Source organism: Carcharodon carcharias, chromosome 2 (assembly GCF_017639515.1).
Source record: "Carcharodon carcharias isolate sCarCar2 chromosome 2, sCarCar2.pri, whole genome shotgun sequence".
Taxonomy (NCBI): domain Eukaryota; kingdom Metazoa; phylum Chordata; class Chondrichthyes; order Lamniformes; family Lamnidae; genus Carcharodon; species Carcharodon carcharias.
In genome coordinates this window covers 25,923,186-25,942,457 of record NC_054468.1, presented here as the reverse complement: position 1 = coordinate 25,942,457, position 19,272 = coordinate 25,923,186, and the positions used below count along the sequence as shown (strand labels likewise).

Genomic DNA, 19,272 nt, shown 5'->3' with positions numbered 1-19,272 from the left:
GTGAGGGGAAAGAGCTGGCGAGTGAGGGGAAAGAGCTGGCGAGTGAGGGGAAAGAGCTGGCGAGTGAGGGGAAAGAGCTGGCGAGTGAGGGGAAAGAGCTGGCGAGTGAGGGGAAAGAGCTGGCGAGTGAGGGGAAAGAGCTGGCGAGTGAGGGGAAAGAGCTGGCGAGTGAGGGGAAAGAGCTGGCGAGTGAGGGGAAAGAGCTGGCGAGTGAGGGGAAAGAGCTGGCGAGTGAGGGGAAAGAGCTGGCGAGTGAGGGGAAAGAGCTGGCGAGTGAGGGGAAAGAGCTGGCGAGTGAGGGGAAAGAGCTGGCGAGTGAGGGGAAAGAGCTGGCGAGTGAGGGGAAAGAGCTGGCGAGTGAGGGGAAAGAGCTGGCGAGTGAGGGGAAAGAGCTGGCGAGTGAGGGGAAAGAGCTGGCGAGTGAGGGGAAAGAGCTGGCGAGTGAGGGGAAAGAGCTGGCGAGTGAGGGGAAAGAGCTGGCGAGTGAGGGGAAAGAGCTGGCGAGTGAGGGGAAAGAGCTGGCGAGTGAGGGGAAAGAGCTGGCGAGTGAGGGGAAAGAGCTGGCGAGTGAGGGGAAAGAGCTGGCGAGTGAGGGGAAAGAGCTGGCGAGTGAGGGGAAAGAGCTGGCGAGTGAGGGGAAAGAGCTGGCGAGTGAGGGGAAAGAGCTGGCGAGTGAGGGGAAAGAGCTGGCGAGTGAGGGGAAAGAGCTGGCGAGTGAGGGGAAAGAGCTGGCGAGTGAGGGGAAAGAGCTGGCGAGTGAGGGGAAAGAGCTGGCGAGTGAGGGGAAAGAGCTGGCGAGTGAGGGGAAAGAGCTGGCGAGTGAGGGGAAAGAGCTGGCGAGTGAGGGGAAAGAGCTGGCGAGTGAGGGGAAAGAGCTGGCGAGTGAGGGGAAAGAGCTGGCGAGTGAGGGGAAAGAGCTGGCGAGTGAGGGGAAAGAGCTGGCGAGTGAGGGGAAAGAGCTGGCGAGTGAGGGGAAAGAGCTGGCGAGTGAGGGGAAAGAGCTGGCGAGTGAGGGGAAAGAGCTGGCGAGTGAGGGGAAAGAGCTGGCGAGTGAGGGGAAAGAGCTGGCGAGTGAGGGGAAAGAGCTGGCGAGTGAGGGGAAAGAGCTGGCGAGTGAGGGGAAAGAGCTGGCGAGTGAGGGGAAAGAGCTGGCGAGTGAGGGGAAAGAGCTGGCGAGTGAGGGGAAAGAGCTGGCGAGTGAGGGGAAAGAGCTGGCGAGTGAGGGGAAAGAGCTGGCGAGTGAGGGGAAAGAGCTGGCGAGTGAGGGGAAAGAGCTGGCGAGTGAGGGGAAAGAGCTGGCGAGTGAGGGGAAAGAGCTGGCGAGTGAGGGGAAAGAGCTGGCGAGTGAGGGGAAAGAGCTGGCGAGTGAGGGGAAAGAGCTGGCGAGTGAGGGGAAAGAGCTGGCGAGTGAGGGGAAAGAGCTGGCGAGTGAGGGGAAAGAGCTGGCGAGTGAGGGGAAAGAGCTGGCGAGTGAGGGGAAAGAGCTGGCGAGTGAGGGGAAAGAGCTGGCGAGTGAGGGGAAAGAGCTGGCGAGTGAGGGGAAAGAGCTGGCGAGTGAGGGGAAAGAGCTGGCGAGTGAGGGGAAAGAGCTGGCGAGTGAGGGGAAAGAGCTGGCGAGTGAGGGGAAAGAGCTGGCGAGTGAGGGGAAAGAGCTGGCGAGTGAGGGGAAAGAGCTGGCGAGGGGGTTCTCTTCATCTACTTACATCAGTGAAGAAAGTAAAAATAATGAATAAGCATTTCTCTAGTACATTTCATGACTTCAGGACATCCCAGAGTGCCTCACCACTTTCTGAAGTGTGATCACTGCTATAATCTGGAAAATGTGCCAGCCAGCCAATTTACGCTCTCCATAGATAGCAATGTTGGATCTTTTCCATCCATCCAAGAGGGTAGACATGGTCTCAGATAAACATCTCACCTGAACACTGGCACCTCAGACAATGCAGCACACTCTGAGGACTGCGCTGGGATCGTAAGCCCACGCACTCAACTCTCTGGAGTGGGACTTGAACCCATAACCTACTGAACTCCAGAGAGCAGAATGCTCCAACATGGGAGACACCCATGTTATCAAGGCTGCATCTGGTCTACCTGCTATTGCAGCAGCTCTGGACTACCTGGCTGTGGTGGCGCAGCTAGGGATAGTGGCTGTAGTGGGCCAAGTGAGGGAGCAGGAGCTGGGGGCTGCAAACTAAGTTTAGTTGTTCCTTTTTTGAATCCTTTTTTAAAAACTGTTATTAATTATGCAGGGATCTGATCATATTCTATATCTACTGTTAGGTCAGTTGGGACACCTCCGATAACAAACCTGCAACATCTGTAATGTTAAAAAAAACTGTGGATGCTGAAAATCTGAAATATAAACAGAAAATGCTGAAGAGTCATATGGGCTTTAAATGTTAACTCTGTTTCTCTCTCTCAGATGCTGCCAGACATGCTGAGTTTTTCCAGCATTTTCTATTTTTACTGTAGTATCTGTATGCTGGGTCATAATGAAGGCTTGGGTAATGGGGAATCTGATGTTCAGAAAGCCCCTACCCACAGCTCAACCCCCAATTCCACATGTAATTACAGTGGCAATATTCAAATGGCCATGAATTTCAAGGTCAATGTCTTTTGTAAATGTCAATGTTCCCCATGACTTGTATAGGCTGATCTATTTTGTTAGAACTTTGGCACAGAATTAGAAGTGAACCAACTTAGAAAGCTAGTGCAATAAAAAGAAAATCTGGCAAAACTCAGAAATATGACAGCAGCAAAATCAAAAATAAAATCCAAGTGCTTGTGCTCCAGGGGCCTTTTATCTCGCTCCTAGATGACAAGTTTTACCCGGTTTACCTGTGCGAAGAATGCAAAATTGCATGGGCAACATAAAATCTCGGTCAATAGGCTTTTTAATGGTCTTAATTAGCCCTTTAATTGTCAGCTGGCATGATTCTGACTTGCACGCACCTACCAACCTGAATATTGCACACATGCATTCGGGTCGGGCACATGCATGAGCTCGGAACGTAAAATTCAGGCCAAAGAGTAAGATAAAGGCAAGAGAGCAACATACTAATATGAGAAATGATAAACAGATCGTGACAGGAGGGGACAGTGTACACATCTAAGAGTAAATCAGCAGATAAGGCTAGAGGTACAAAAACAATAAAAGGACAAAACTAAAGGCTCTATATCTGAATGCACGTAGTATTCAAAACAAAACAGATGAACTGATAGCTCAAATAGAAATATATAAGTACAATCTAATAGCCAGTACATGGCTGGAGGATGACATATATTGGGACATGAATATTGAAGGGTACACAACATTTAGGAAGGACATGAAGCTTGAAACAGGTGGCTCTGTTAATTAACAATGGTATTAGCACAACACAGAGGGATGAGCGAAGTTCAGGAAACCAGGATGTAGAAGTGGTTTGAGTAGATAGGAGACATAATAGTGCCAAGAAGTCACGCGTGGGAGTGGTGTACAGGCCCCACTAACAGCAACCACATGGTAGGGCTGCATATAAAGGAAAAAATAATGGGAGCTTGTGAGAAAGGTACGGCAATAATCACGGGGATTTAAATCTACATGTAGACTGGAAAACTCAGATGGGCAAAGGTAGCTAAGACGAGGAATTCATAGAATATTTTTGGGATAATTTCTTAGAACAGCATATTCTGGAGCCAACCAGAGAGCAGGTTTTACTAGACCTAGTATTGCACAATGAGACAGGATTGATTAATAACCTCATAGCGAAGACACTCCTAGGTAGCAGCATTCATAATATGGTTGAATTTTACATTCAGTTTTGAGGGAGAGAAAAATGGGACTAAGACTAGTATTATAAAGGTAAATAATGGCAATTATGAGGGCATGAAAGCAGAGCTAGCTAAAGTGAACTAGCAAATTAGGTTAACAGGGATGCTGTGACAGACATTTAAGGGGATGTTTTAGAACACACAAAATAGATGCAATCCAACAAGAGAAAAATTCCAAGGGGATGGTTAATCAGAAAAGTTAAAGATATTACTGAACTTGAAGAAAAAGCATTTAATTGCGCAAAGATGTGCGACAGGTCAGAAGATTGACCATAATATAAAAAAACAGCAAAGAATGACTAAAAGGTTAATAAGTAGGGAAAAACTCGAGTACGGGAGAAAGCGAGCTAGAAATATAGAGATAGGTAGTAGGAGTTTCTATAGATATTTAAAGAAAAAAGTTAAAATGAGCATTGCTCCTATAGAAAATGACTCTGGGGAATTAATAATGGAAAATAAGGAAATGCAGATGAATTGAACAGATATTTTGCATCAGTCTTCTTAATAGAGGATACAAGTAACATCCCAGAAACAGCTGTAAATCAAGATAATTACAATCACCAGGTAAGTAGTGCTAAGCAAATTGTTGCAGCTGCAGGCTGACAAGTCCTCAAATCCTGATGGACTTCATCCTTGGAACCTTTTTTTCTAAATTCATTCACGGGATGTGGGCTTCGTTGGCTGGACCAGCATTTATTGCCCACTCCTAGTTGCTCTTGAGAAGGTGGTGGTGAGCTGCCTTCCTGAAGTGCTGCAGTCCATGTGGTGCAGGTACACGAACAGTGCTGTTAGGAAAGGAGTTCCAGGATTTTGACCCAGCGACAGTGAAGGAACAGCGATATATTTCCAAGTCAGGATGGTGTGTGGTTAGGAAGGGAACTTCCAGGTGGTGGTGTTCCCATATGTCTGCTGCCCTTGTCCTTCTAGATAGGAGTGGTCGTGAGTTTGGAAGGTGTTGTTTAAGGAGCCTTGGTGAATTCCCATAGTGCAGCTTGTAGATGGCACACACTGCTGCTACTGTGGTCAGTGGTGGAGGGAATTAATATTTGTGGATGTGGTGCCAATCAAGTGGGCCGCTTTGTCCTGGACAATGTCAAGCTTGAGTGTTGTGGGAGCTGCGCTCATCCAGGCAAGTGGGAAATATTCCATCACACTCCTGACTTGTGCCTTGTAGGTTGTGGACAGGCTTTGGGGAGTCAGGAGGTGAGTTACTCATCACAGGATTCCTAGCCTCTGGCATGCTCCTGCAGCCACAGTATTTATATAGCTAGTCCGGTTCAGTTGTTGGTCTATGGTAACCCCCAGGATGTTGATAGTGGGGATTCAGCGCTGGTAATGCCATTAAACGTCAAGGGATGATGGTTAGATTCTCTCTTATTGGAGATGGTCATTGACTGACATGAATGTTACTTGCTACTTGTCAGCCCAAGCCTGGACATTGTCCAGGTCTTGCTACATTTGGACATGGATTGCTTCAGTACCTGAGGAGTCACGAATGCTGCTGAAGTGTGCAATCATCAACAAACATCCCCATTTCTGACCTTATGATGGAAAAAGGTTATTGATGAAGTAACTGAAGATAGCTGGGCCTAGGACACTACCCTGAGGAACTCCTGCAGTGATGTCCTAGAGCTGAGATGACTTTGACTCCAACCAGTGGAGAGTTCCCCCTGCCAATTCCCAGTACAGTGATGGAAGGGATCATCAACAGTGCTATCAAGCGGCACTTGCTTAGCAATAACCTGCTCAGATGCCCAGTTTGGGTTCTGCCAGGACCATTCAGCTCCTGACCTCATGCCATTCCTGCGCCCGAGCCACTCTTGGTGATAGATATTGAAGTCCCCCGCCCAGAGTACATTCTGCGCCCTTGCCACCCTCAATGCTTCCTCCAAGTGGAGGAGCACCAAAGACGTCAAGGGGTATGGGAAGGGCACAGGAGTACGACGTTGAGATAGAGGATCCACCATGATCATATTGAATGGCGGAGCAAACTTGAAAGGCCGAATGACCTACTACTGCTCCTATTTTCTATTTATCTATGTTTCTATGTTAACAAAAGTGGCTCATGAGAAAGCTAACGCATTGGTTTAAATTTTCCAAAATTCCCTAGATTCAGGGAATGTTCCAGTAGTTTGGAAAATGGCAAATGTAACTCCTTTATTTGAAATAGGAGGGAGACAGAAAGCAGGGCTTAACATCTGTCATAGGGAAAATGTGAGAAGCTGTTATTAAAGACGTTATAGCAGGGCATAGAAAAAGTCTGGGCAGAGTCAGTGGTTTTGTGAAAGGTAAATCATGTTTAACCAATTTTTGGGAGTTCTTTGAAGAAGCCACATGTGCTGTGGAGAAAGAGGAACTGGTAGATGTAGTGTACTTAGATTTACAGGAGTTTTTTTGATAAGGGGCCACATCAAAGGTTATTGTGGAAAGCTCATTGTGTAAGGGGTAACATATTGGCATGGATAGAAGATTGGCCAGCTAACAGGAAACAGAGGGTAGGCATAGATGGGTCACTTTCCGGTTGGCAAGATATGAGCAGCGTGCCGCGGATCAGTGCCGGGGCCTCAACTTCTTACAGTTTATATAAATGACTTGGATGAAGTGACTGAAACTATGGTTGCTAAATTTGATGATGCAAAGATAGGTAGAAAAGTAAATTGTGAAGAGGACATAAAGGTTAAGTGAGTGGGCAAAGATCTAGCAAATGGAGTATAATGTGGGAAAATGTAAAATTGTCCATTTTGGCAGGAAGAATCAAAAAGAAGCATACTGTCTCAATAGTAATTGGCTGCAGAGCTCTGAGATACAGAGAGGTCTGGGTGTCCTAGTGCATGAATTGCAAAAAGTTAGCATGCAGGTACAACAATTAATTAGGAAAGCTAATAGAATGTTATTGTTTATTACAAGGGGAATTGAATACTATAGTAGGGAGGTTTTGCTTTAGTCAAATAGAGCACAGGTGAGACCTCATCTGACGTACTGTGTACAGTATTGGTCTCATTTAAAGAAGGATGTAACACATTGGAAGAAATTGATAGACAATTTACTAGACTAATAGTTGGAATGGGCAGGTTGTCTTCTGAGGAAAGGTTGGACGGCTAGGCTTGTATCCACTGGAGTTTAGAGGAGTAAGAGGCGACTTGACTGAAACATACAAGATCCTGAGGGGTCTTGACAGGTTGGATGTGGAAAGGATGTTTCCTCCTGTGGGAGAATCTACAACTAGAGGTCACTGCTTAAAAATAAGGGGTCGCCCATTTAAGACAGAGAAGGAGAAATTTTTTCTGAGGGTCGTGAGTCTTTGGAACTCTTCCTCAAAAGGCAGTGGAAGCAGAGTCTTTGAATATTTTAAAGGCAAAGTAGATAGATTCCTGATAAACAAGGGGATGAAAAGGTATCAGGGCTAGACAGAAATGTGGAGTTGAGGTTACAATCAGATCAGCCATGATCTTAGTGAATGGCGGAGCAAGCTCAAGGGGCCAAGTGGCCTACTCCAGCTCCTTATTCGGATGTACATATGTATGTTCTATACCTCACAATTATAACTGAGTTATAACCCTCTAAAGTTCGTTTGTGGCAAAGTCTGGGTGAAATCCTTATGCATTCAACACAATATTTAACAAACGCAACAGCCAATCGCTCAATGTGGTGTGAATCTCAGCTGCATCGGCCAGGAAGTAACAGAAATCAACTAGTCTGTGTTTACATTGCTTATTTTAGCTTGAAAGCAGTGAGAATTTTGAATTAGCTATAACATGCAAGACCCAGAAGCTGCGGTTTGCAGTAATTGTGTATGAATACCAGGCTTCACAGTGACTGGTCAACTGGAAAGCAATCAGATCCCAAACTTTTGAGGGTTAAATTTAAAGTGGTACCACTTTGCTTGTTAATTGTCTAGTTTTTGTAAATGGCAATTCTGTGGCAGTTTTAGAAAGTCTGTCAGGTGAATTTAAAGAATGTCAGCATTGATTCTATAGGCGAAGGTGACGATAACAGTCTATATTCTCCAGAATTTCTACACAATCTAACTTCAATGGCCATGCTATGATGCAAACTTAGACTCAAGGAAGGAACAGTTTTAATGTTGCTACGAAACTTGAATCCTACAAGGATCTGGTCATTGATAGTGAGGAAGCTGTTTTCTTTGATGATAAGACGCTGAAATTATAATTGGCAGATTTTTTTAAAATAGCATGTTTAACTCTTGAAGAATATTGAGCTCATCAGATGTAATCCTGTCTTTTCAACTCAGGAGGAGTTACGAATAGACTTTTGTATAACTATGAACAAGTCACAAGGCCAGGGTGTTGAAAATTTTGGGTTTTTTTAAAATGGACATTTATTGTCTATCACCAATTGTCCTTGAGCTGAGGTGGTGGTGAGCTGCCCTCTTGAGCCGCTACAGTGCATGTAGTGTAGGTACTGTTCGGGAGGGAGTTCCAGGATTTTGAGCCAGTGACAGTGAAGGAACAGTAACATATTTCCAAGTCAGGATGGTGAGTGACTTAAGGGGAACTTCCAGGTGGTGGTGTTCCCATATGTCTGCCACCCTTGTTCTTCCAGATGGTAGTGTCGTGGGTTTGGAAGATGCTGTCAAAGGAGGCTTGGTGAGTTCCTGCAGTGCATCTCGTAGATGGTACACACTGCTGCTATTGTTAGTCAGTGGTGGAGGGAGTGAATGTTTGTGGAAGGGGTGCCAATCAAGTGGACTGCTTTGTCCTGGCTGGTGTCAAGATTCTTGAGTATTTTTGGAGCTGCACTCATCCAGGGAAGTGGAGATCACACTCCTGATTTGTGCCTTATAGATGGTACGGGGAGAAGGCAGGGCAATGGCACTAGGTCATAATGCTCATTTAGAGTGCCGGTGCAGACACACTGGGCTGAATGGCCTCCTTCTGTGCTGTTAAAATTCTGTGATTCTGTGACAGGCTTGGGGCATCAGATGAGTTACTCACTGCAGGATTCCTTACCTCTGACCTGCTCATGTAGCCACAGTATTTATATGGCAAGTCCAGTTCAATTTCTGGTCAACAGTAACCAGGATGTTGATAGTGGGGGGATTCAGCAATGGTAATGCCATTGAATGTCAAGAGGCGATGGTTTGATTGTCTCTTGTTGGAGATGGTCATTGCCTGGTACTTGTGTGGCATGAATGTTACTTGCCTCTTATCAGCCCAAGTCTGGATATTGTCCAGCTCTTGCTGCATTTGGACATGGATTGCTTCAGTATCTGAGGAGTCGCAAATGGTGCTGAGCATTGTGCAATCATCAGCAAATATCCCCTCTTCTAACCTTCTGATGGAAGGAAGGTCATTGATAAAGCAGCTGATGATTGTTAGGCCTAGGGCACTACACTGAGGAACTGCTGCATTGATGTCCTGGAACTGAGATATTTGACATCCAACAACTACAACCATCTTCCTTTGTGCTAGGTATGACTCCAAACAGTGGAGAGTTTTCCTCCAATTCTCGTTGACTCCAGTTTTGCTAGGCTCCCTGATGCCATACTCTGTCAAATGCTGCCTTGATAACAAGGGCAGTGAATCTCATCTCACCTCAATTTATATTCCTAGGCCTGTTTTTATATATGGGCAGCTTTATGTTGCTGCTTCCAGAATGAGAAATTTTGATTTTGTATGTCATTGGTGAAAGAGTAACCAGAATCCTGTATTTAAAGAAGTACTGCTGCAGTAAAGATACCAATTTGACTGCAAATATTTTGTGCTCTCTGCTAGTTTGTAATATATTAAGAGATATTGCTATTTAGAGTAGGACCAAAAAAAATGAAAAGAACAGAACTTAACTGGCTTAGAAGTACCATCCAAAGAGCAAACAGATTATAACAATTAACCATGATCAGGTATCATTAAAGTACTCTCTTACTGTCTAATGTTCCCATCAGTAAACATCCTGTTATTGAGCAAAATCACGTAGCTAACTTTCCACAGTTCATTGTATGAGGACAACCTAGCTCAGCCATACAAACTAGAAAGACCTAGGGTGAAATTCTGACTGTGTTATATCAGCTGATTTCAGCCAATTGGGCAGTGAGACATAATTGACCTCTGCACTCTGGGTTTAAAGGGCAGAAAACAATCACGATTCCTGCTTGAATAACCTACCAAAAATCAGTGTTTACGCTCAACCAAAGAATGGTCAGTTGAATAATGTATTAAAAACAATCACTATGCCTGAATCACTTGTCAGTCTATCAATGCCTTGTAGAGATGGAAAGGAGGAATAAAAAACAGGACAATTTCCCAATAAAAAAATCATCAAAACAGAACTTTTAACGGCAGCAAAAAAAAAAGAACTGTAGCAATCGTACAATATACAAACTAATCTGCACAGATAAGCATTTGTAATCATTGTGCAAACAACCACTTTTTTTTGGAACTTCAGCAATTATGTAACGAAGTTTCACCCTGGCAGTTTATGACCTGATCCAGCTCATTTGAGTGTAACACGCTGACAATATCTTCAATAAGTATGCTGAAATTAGAAAAATATGCTGAAAGATTTAGAAGATATTGTGCAGAGAGGAAGGGAGAACAGACAGTGAGGCCTGCACAAAATATAAGAAAATGTTACCCAAGGTGTTTAAAAAACACAGCAATGTAGGATCAAGGTATATGAGGCCAACAGGTATAGTCAACAGAGTGGCCTGGGCTGTAGTGAAATCAGGAAGTTGGGGGAAGGAGAAAGGTGCAATTGCAGATGAGAACAGGAGACTCATGCACAAGGACACAATTAGTCTACATCTAGCATAGGTGAATGTATTGCAGGTTAGCAGAAGGGTGGCACACAAGATGCTGGCTTGGAAGACTGTATCAGGAGCCGACAGACAAATTCTGTCCCTCCCATTCAAGCCTCTTAAGCATCATCTATTTGCTTTGACCACTGTTATCTTCAGCTGTTAAGGAGTACCTCTGTATCTTTAAGAAGATTCTGAAAACCTACCTCAGTGACTAACCAGCCCAAATATTACCTTCTTTGAGTCAGCATTAAATTTTTTGTCTGATTACATTCTTGTGAATCTCTTTGGGATGTTTTACTACCTTGAAGATAAGTTAAAGTTGTGTTCTTCCATTCTGAAACAAGTTACCTTTGACACCATAGTTAATTTGTCATCTTAAGATTTCACTGCCTTGCATCAGATGGAACATTTAATTGTACACACCCACTATTGGTGCTTTAATCAAATGATATTTTAAATTACCAGAAGCTTTCTTGCTTTAACTATCAATTTTAACGATTAGTGACTCGGATTTAACAGCGGTAACAATGGTGAAACTGTCAGGTTTGCCATCATTACACCTCTGAAACCAACAGCAACTTCTGGAGTCCATGCACATGCAGGATAATGTGAAAATCCAAAAGTTACTGTCGTGATTCCATGCAATGCACTGTTCAAGTACCCTCCTCTCTCCACCCCCCTGCAAGCAATTAGAAATCCATGAACTGACAAGTACTTCCCCTTTTATACTATTAGTGTAATTTTAAAAACCCTTGAAAAAGTCACAACTTGTTGAATAAGGTCTAATTAAGTTTTTAAGCAGAACTAATTTCATCATTACTGCCAAGAAAACTTTCTGGCTTTGAGAAACAAATTTTATATTTGTAGAATATCAAATTTCTCCATTTTGATAAAAATCCATGTTCTTTTTTAAAAAGTTTATTGGGTATTCATCAGTTTCTACCATAATTCCGTGTATAAGCCCTATGTATTTTGCTCTTTATAAAATGTAATTAAAAGTTAAGGATAATAGGTGGTTTTTAACTTCCTGGTTTGCTGCACGTGAGAATCCTTCAAGTTGATTCGCTGCTTATCCTGCTTGATGACATCAGCATTGTTGGAAGTAGTCCAATTTGGAGCCATATTCAAATTAATATAGAACAGATTTCCTCTTTCCTGATCTAACTGATATTGTTAGATCTTTTTGAGCAGCATCCTCAAGGTCAGCAGTGAGCATCAACACTTCTGTAAAATCCAGGCCAATGTGGGAAAGTGTTTAATGCTGCCTGTGCTAAAACTGGCTTGGTAGTACCTGAATTATGAAACATTCCCTCAAATCAAGGGAATTGAAAGGGGAACAATCGCATACAATATATAACCAAAGTAACAAAGAAGATGCAATTATGTTCCACAAACCAACGGTGACCAAAACTGCACTCAAGTTCGGTTTATTTTTGGACAACCAATTCACAGTAGTTCCTCTGGAACTACAGCATATCATTTCCTCTTTTGGGAAGCCAGCTTTTGTTCTTTGGTAAGTAACATCAATGGTATGACATCATTATGCAGAGAACCACAAATTCAGAATAAAAATCTAACAGTTAATGCTGAAAGGGTTAGAGAATGTTTTAATTTGTTAGGAGAGGCCTATTACAAAGATTAAATCATGAGTTTTGAAAGGTACTCTATGGCAGAAAAAATGACTGAGATCCAAACTGCTATAGATTAGTTTGTGTTGTTTTGGATACTAAGTTCTTGTTCAGGCCCTCAACTGCTAGAGTTCTTTTGGCACTCATTACAAATGGAAACAGATCATTAAACCCCTGCTTCAACACGTTCCAGAAAAGCAGAATTTGCTTTGTTGCGATTTTCAAATTTATGGTAAATTTAACTTCTGGATTATAAACTCCCGAGTGTAACTGATTGGAATAATATACAGATATATTCTCTTTCATTCAATGGAATGTGTTAATATTAAATGGAGCTTGTGTCCTGAGGATTTCATAGTCTTGCATCTGATTTGGCTGTGTAAAGGTTTGTGTTTAAAATTGAATATAAGATAATAAATAGGAGTAGGCCATTCAGCCCTTTAAGCCCACTCTGCCATTCAATAGGATCGTGGCTGATCTTCAACATTTTCCTGCACCATCCCCGTATCTCTTGATGTTTTTAAATATGTAGAAATCTATTGACCTGAGCCTAGAACACACTCAACGACTGAGTCTCCACAGCCCACTGGGGCAGAGAAGTCCAAAGATTCACCACCCTCTGATCAAAGAAATTCCTCCTCATCTCAGTCCTAAATGGCCCCTTATTCTGAGACTGTGTCCCCTGGTTCTAGGCCACCCATCCCTCCACCAAGCCAAGGGAAACATCCTTCCTGCAACTACCCTGTTGAGCCCTGTAAGAATTTTCTATGTTTGAATGAGATCACCTCTCATTCTTCCAAACTCCAGAGAATAAAGGACCAGTCTATTTAATCTTTCCTCAATGGACAGTCACTGCATCCCAGGAATTAGTTTGGTGAACCTATGTTGCACTTCCTCTTTGCAAGTATATCTTTCCTTAGGTAAGAAGGCCAAAACTCAAACATCACTGGTGTTTTAATCACACTTACACAAAGTGTAGTTAGTGATTATAAAGCATTTTGTTTTTACAGGCAATTTTGATCATTAAAATTTTGAACATAAAATAACAAATGCTGCCTCTCCTAAACTTAACCTGGGAATAACAGACACTGTGTTCCTGAAATGGCAAATTGTTCCACTCCTCAAGTGAAAGCGCTGCAAATACTCAGCATGTCTGGCAGCATCAGTGGAGGGAGAAACAGAGTTAACACTTCAGGTCTGCAAGTTCTAATAAAGGTCACTACCTGAAACGGTAACTCTGTTTCACTTTCCACAGAAACTGCCAGACCTTGAGTATTTCAAGCATTTTCTGTTTTTATTTCAGATTTCCAGCATCCACAGTATTATAGCTTCTGCCAACATTTTTGTCCATCAAGAAGTCATAAATAAATTGGGGAAAAAAAACATATTGGACAAGATCAACTATTGTTTCAACAAATCAGATACAATTTACCCTGATCAAATGTGCCTCTGGGCGAATAATCACAAATAACATGAACAAACTGGTCAGACATGATATCTTATTCATATACATCTGTCGAATTGAAAGAGCAATTTATACATGAGCATGAGATCACAATGACTAAATTACACAACAAAGCACTTCCTTGGGTTACATAAATGTTACAATTTCGTCAGTGAAAACATTAACTATTACTTTCAGGTCAGTACGCAAATACCTCTGACTGTAGCTGACAAGACTTTTATAAAAATAAATGTAGAAATGTAGAAGTAATTTCAAACATTCGTAAATGGCATATGCAGCTCAGGTAACTTGATAGCAAATCAAACCTAATTTGGGGACAATCAATTAAGCCAAATACACGAGAGACAAGATAGGTAACATTACAGAAAGATGACTAATCATTTTCACTATTGTATTAAAATTCTTAAAATTAATGGAACAAAAGATGATTTGACAGCACTAGCAACACCTACAAAGGCAGAAATAATAGTATAGGAGAATGAAATATTAAACTGCAAAAGAAACATTCAGCTACAAATGCACATTTGAATTGTGACAAGTTTGGATTGCTGATATTGCACAATGGTTGGCTGATAAACAAGGCACTTCAGCAGCAATAAACAACTCTGCTTTGTCTTTTGGTTTTTAATTTGTCTACTTTTGAAAAGTTTTCACGAGGGTAACCACAGAACGATAAAAGCATCTCTCTCAAACAATGGATTTGTTGTGTTAAATAATAATAGTGTTGTTAGAAGCTTAATTCTAGCCAAAGCCTGGGAATTGGGAGCCAGGTAAGGCTCAGGGGTGAAGAGCTGGGGGGCTTTGAAAGTGAGGCTTTGGGGGTTAAGGAGAGGGGCTTTGAAGATAAGGCTCTGGGGGTTAAGGAGAGGGGCTTTGAAGGTAAGGCTCGGGGTTAAGGAGAGGGGCTTTGAAGGTAAGGCTCTGGGGGTTAAGGAGAGGGGCTTTGAAGGTAAGGCTCTGGGGGTTAAGGAGAGGGGCTTTGAAGGTAAGGCTCTGGGGGTTAAGGAGAGGGGCTTTGAAGGTAAGGCTCTGGGGGTTAAGGAGAGGGGCTTTGAAGGTAAGGCTCTGGGGGTTGAGAGGGGCTTTGAAGGTAAGGCTCGGGGTTAAGGAGAGGGGCTTTCAAGGTAAGGCTCTGGGGGTTAAGGAGAGGGGCTTTGAAGGTAAGGCTCTGGGGGTTAAGGAGAGGGGCTTTGAAGGTAAGGCTCTGGGGGTTAAGGAGAGGGGCTTTGAAGGTAAGGCTCTGGGGGTTAAGGAGAGGGGCTTTGAAGGTAAGGCTCTGGGGGTTAAGGAGAGGGGCTTTGAAGGTAAGGCTCTGGGTTAAGGAGAGGGGCTTTGAAGGTAAGGCTCTGGGTTAAGGAGAGGGGCTTTGAAGGTAAACTTCTGAGTTAAGGAGAAGTTTTAAAGTTAAGGCTCGAGGTTGAGGAGAGAAGGTTGAAGGTAAGGCTCGGGATTGGGGAGGATTGAAGGTGAGGAAGAGCCCGAGATGGCCAATTCCTGGGAGGAAAGCGACCACATCCTTACCTGATGCTCTTTCACCACTTGGCTCAGGCACGGATACCGTTCACTTATCCAGCGATAAAACTTGGGGACACCCATCGCCGCCACTTGAGTTCAAAACGGAGGAAGGGGGGATAAGAAGCTGGTGCTGTTGGGCGCGAAGCAAGTCGCTGAGCCGGGTTGGTCCGGTCAGTCCGGGGGTCCGGGGCCGGTGAGGCGGGTCTGTCCGGGGTGCGGGGCCGGTGAAGCCGCCTCTCTCTCGGGCCTACGGAAGCAGCGGCCTGTCCGGGTGACGCAACTCCAACTGGCAGCTCACTGCTGCCCGGCCCCGCTCACGCACAAAATGCCGGGATGTTGTTTTAAACTTGTATTTTTTATATTAATTTCTCTTATCTTTCTCTTTTTTTTTTATCCCCCTTTTTTTTAATAGTTTGCAGTTACTGGAGGGAACGGTGTCACCTTCATATCATTCCGGGCTGCCCTCCTCCTCCTCCCCCCGGCCGCTGTGTCCCTCTGTTGTGAGTCCGCCTGATGCACAGGTTGGCGGAGACAAACCTTTTGTTCCGCGAACCATCTGCCGGTCCTACCCCCACCCGCTTTCACTATTACCGCCGCAAAAAGAAACTCAGTTAATGGACATTTATGAAAACTATAAATACTTCACTCCTTTTTCGCTGCTCAATGTGATGAACTTATGTCCATTTTTAATTCAGTATCAGAAGTGCACCTCCTGTGAAACTTTACCAAGTACCTAAGTAGCAAAAGTAAATTATTGATTCATGCCCAGAGCAGAAGTATTGCCATTTTCATCTCATATGAACATTAATGCTACAAAAGAACACGTTTAATTGAAACATTCCTCTTCTGAGAAACTGATTTTTTTTAACCTATCATGGAATGTGGCATCACTGGCTAGGCAAACATTTATTGCCCATACCTAACTGCCCTTGAGAAGGCAGTGGGAAACTGCCTTCACCAACCACTGCAGTCCGCGTGCTTTAGGTACACCCACAGTGGTGTTAGGAAGGGAGTTCCAGGATCTTGAAACTGTGGTGAAGAAACAACAATATGGTTCCAAGTCAGGATAGTGGTGGTGTTCCCATGTGTCTGTTGCCCTTGTACTTCTAAGAATTACGCTGACTACCAATTTAAGATTGTCAGTTGGGCTGTAGTGCCGCACATTTGCGTGTACTGGAAACTACATGCATTAATACACAGGGCCCTGTTCTTTGCAAATGGAAAAAACATGTACACACATTACAAAAACAAAAAATGCTGGAAAACTCAGCAGGTCTGACAGCCTCTGTAGAGAAAAAGACAGGGTTAACGTTTCAAGTCCGTATGACTCTTCTTCAGAGCTAAGAGAAATAAAAATGTGGTGAAATATTTACTGTTTAAGGGGGTGGATCAGATGAGGCTGGATAGAAGGCCAGCGATAGGTGGAGGCAAAGGAGTGATTGCCAAAGATGTCAAACAAAAGGTGAAAGGAGTGTTTGATGGTGGTGGTACTGGCTAAAGGAGGTGCTAATGGTGACATTAAGGATAGAGAGCAGAATGTGATAATAGCTGCAGTGCTTACCCTTGTCTGACTATTATCACATTCTGCTAGTACTACCACCATCAACACCGCTTTGAACTTTTGTTTATGACATCTTTGGCAATCTCTCCTTTGCCTCCACCTATTGCTGGCCTTCTATCCAGCTTCACCTGTTCCACCCCCTTTAAACAGTATCTGTTTATCACATTTTTACTTCTCTTAGCTCTGAAGAAGAGTCATACAGACTCGAAACTGTCTTTATCTCCACAGATGCTGTCAGGCCTGCTGAGGTTTTCCAGCATTTTTTGTATTTGTTTCAGATTTCCATCATCTACAGTATTTTGCCTTTATGTACACACATTATGCCTGCTTCAGCTAAACAAACAGCAAGAGCAAGGAGGTCATGTTGAACTTGCATAAGACACTAATAAGGCCTCATCTGGAGTAATGCGTCAAGTTTTGGGTGCCATACTTGAGGAAGGATGTGAAGGCACTGGACAGAGTGCAGAGGTGATTCACAAATTGATTCCTGGGATGAAGAACTGTAGTTATGAGGATAGATTGGAGAGGTTGGGACAGTTTTCCTTGGAGAAAAAAAGGCTGAGAGGAGATTTGATAACAGGCATTCAAGCTCCTGAGGGGTATGGACAGGGTAAATAGTGAGAAACTGTTCCCACTCAGGAGAACATCAAGAACTAGAGGGCACAGATTCAAAATAATTGGCAAAAGGAGTAAATGTGATGTGAGGAAAAACATTTTCACCCAGAGGGTGGTTGAAGACTGAAATAAAACTTCTTGAGAGGGTGGTGGAGGCAGGTTCAATTGACATATTCAAAAGGGAATTGGATTACTACCTGAAAAGAGAGAATGCGCAAGGTTACATGAATAAGGCAGGGGAATGGGACTAACTGGAATGCTCTTTCAGAAAGCCAGTGCAGACTCGATGGGCCGAATGGCCTCTTTCTGCCCTGTAAAGATACAGTGATGCTCTGTGATTAATGGATATTTTTTGGGCTGGAGGAAGTTTTGTAGTGGAGTTCCCCAGGTGTCAGTGTTGGGACCCTTGCTTTTTCTGATATATATTAACGACCTAGATCTTGGGTGCACGGCATAATTTCAAAGTTTGCGGATGATACTCGGAAGCATTGTGAACTGTGGGGAGGACAGTGTAGAGCTTCAAAAGGACATAGACAAGTTGGTCAAATGGGCAGACAGGTGGCCCATGAAGTTCAATGCAGAGAACAGTGAATTATAATTCTGAAGCGAGTGCAGGAGTAGATGGACCTGTGTCTATATGTGCATAAGTCATTGAAGGTGGCAGGACAGGTTGAAAGAGCAATTAATAGTGCATACAGTATCCTGGGCATTATTAATAGAGCATAGAGTACAAGAGCAAGGAGCTTATGTCAAACTTGTATAAGTCATTTGTTCAGCCTCGGCTGGAGTATAGTGTCCAGTTTTGAACACCGCACTTTAGGAAGGATGTGAAGGCATTGGAGAGACAGAAAAGATTCTCAAGAATGGTTCCTGAGATGAGGAACTTCAGTTATGCAGATAGATTTGAGAAGTTAAGACTGTTTTCCTGAGAGAAAAGAAGGCTGTGAGGAGATTTGATGGAGGTATTCAAAATTACGAGTGGTCTGGACAGTTTAGGTAGGGAGAAACTTGTCCCACTTGTGAAAGGATCAAGAACAAATGGGCACAGATTTAAAGTAATTATTAACAGAAGCAAAAGCAATGTGAGGAAAAACTTTTCTATGCACCAAATGGTTAAGGTCTGGAATGCTCTGCCTGAGAATGTGATGGAGGCAAGTTCAACTGAAGCATTCAGAAGGGAATTAGACTGATATCTGAAAAGAGAGAATGTGCAGGATTATGGGAAGAAGGCGAGAGAATGGAACTAGGCAAGTAGCTTATTCAGAGAGCTGGTGCAGGTATGATGGGCTAAATGGCCTCCTTCTGCGCTGTAACAATTCTGTGATTCTTTGGGTAATCAAACTGGCTGCTTTGTCCCGGATGGTGTCGAGCTCCTTAAGTGTTGTTGGAGCCTCACTCGTCCAAGCAAGTGGAGGGTATTCCGTCACACTCCTGACTTGTGTTGTGTAGATGATGGACAGACTTTTGAGAGTCAAGAGGTGAGTTACTCACTGCAGAATTCCCAGCCTCCAACCTGCTCTTGTAGTCACAGCATTTAATTGTTGGTCCAGTACAATTTCTGGTCTATGGTAACCTCCAGGATGTTGATAGTGGTGGATTCAGTGATGGTTCTGACATTGAATATCAAGGGGAGATGGTTAGGTTCTTCCTTGTTGGAGATGGTCATTGCCTGGCACTTGTGTGGCACAAATGTTACTTGCTACTCATCAGCCCAAGCCTGAATGTTGTCCAGGTCTTGCTGCATACGAACATGGACTGTTTCAGTATCTGAGGAGTCGCGAATGGTATTGAATATTGTGCAATCATCAGAGAACATCCCCACGTGTGATCTTATGATAGAGGGAAGTTCATTGTTAAAACAGATAAAGATGGTTAGGCCTAGAACATTATCCTGAGCAACTCTTGTAGTGATGTCCTGGGA

The 19,272-nt window shown here is 43.6% G+C and overlaps 1 protein-coding gene across 6 annotated transcripts in view; it reads right to left on the bottom strand.

Annotated features, from left to right (window-relative positions):
- xrn1 (5'-3' exoribonuclease 1) overlaps positions 1–15,648 on the bottom strand; it is a 104,310-nt gene extending 88,662 nt beyond the window's left edge. For 3 of the 6 annotated variants that reach the window (XM_041211636.1, XM_041211646.1, XM_041211608.1), the window contains exon 1: positions 15,182–15,648. In XM_041211636.1, coding sequence (XP_041067570.1) covers positions 15,182–15,256 — 75 coding nt within the window. In that variant the 5' untranslated portion in view covers positions 15,257–15,648. The remainder of the gene's footprint in view (positions 1–15,181) is intronic. The other 3 variants (XM_041211599.1, XM_041211618.1, XM_041211628.1) reach the window with 2 other exon arrangements.
- Between the last annotated feature and the right edge of the window lie 3,624 nt (positions 15,649–19,272).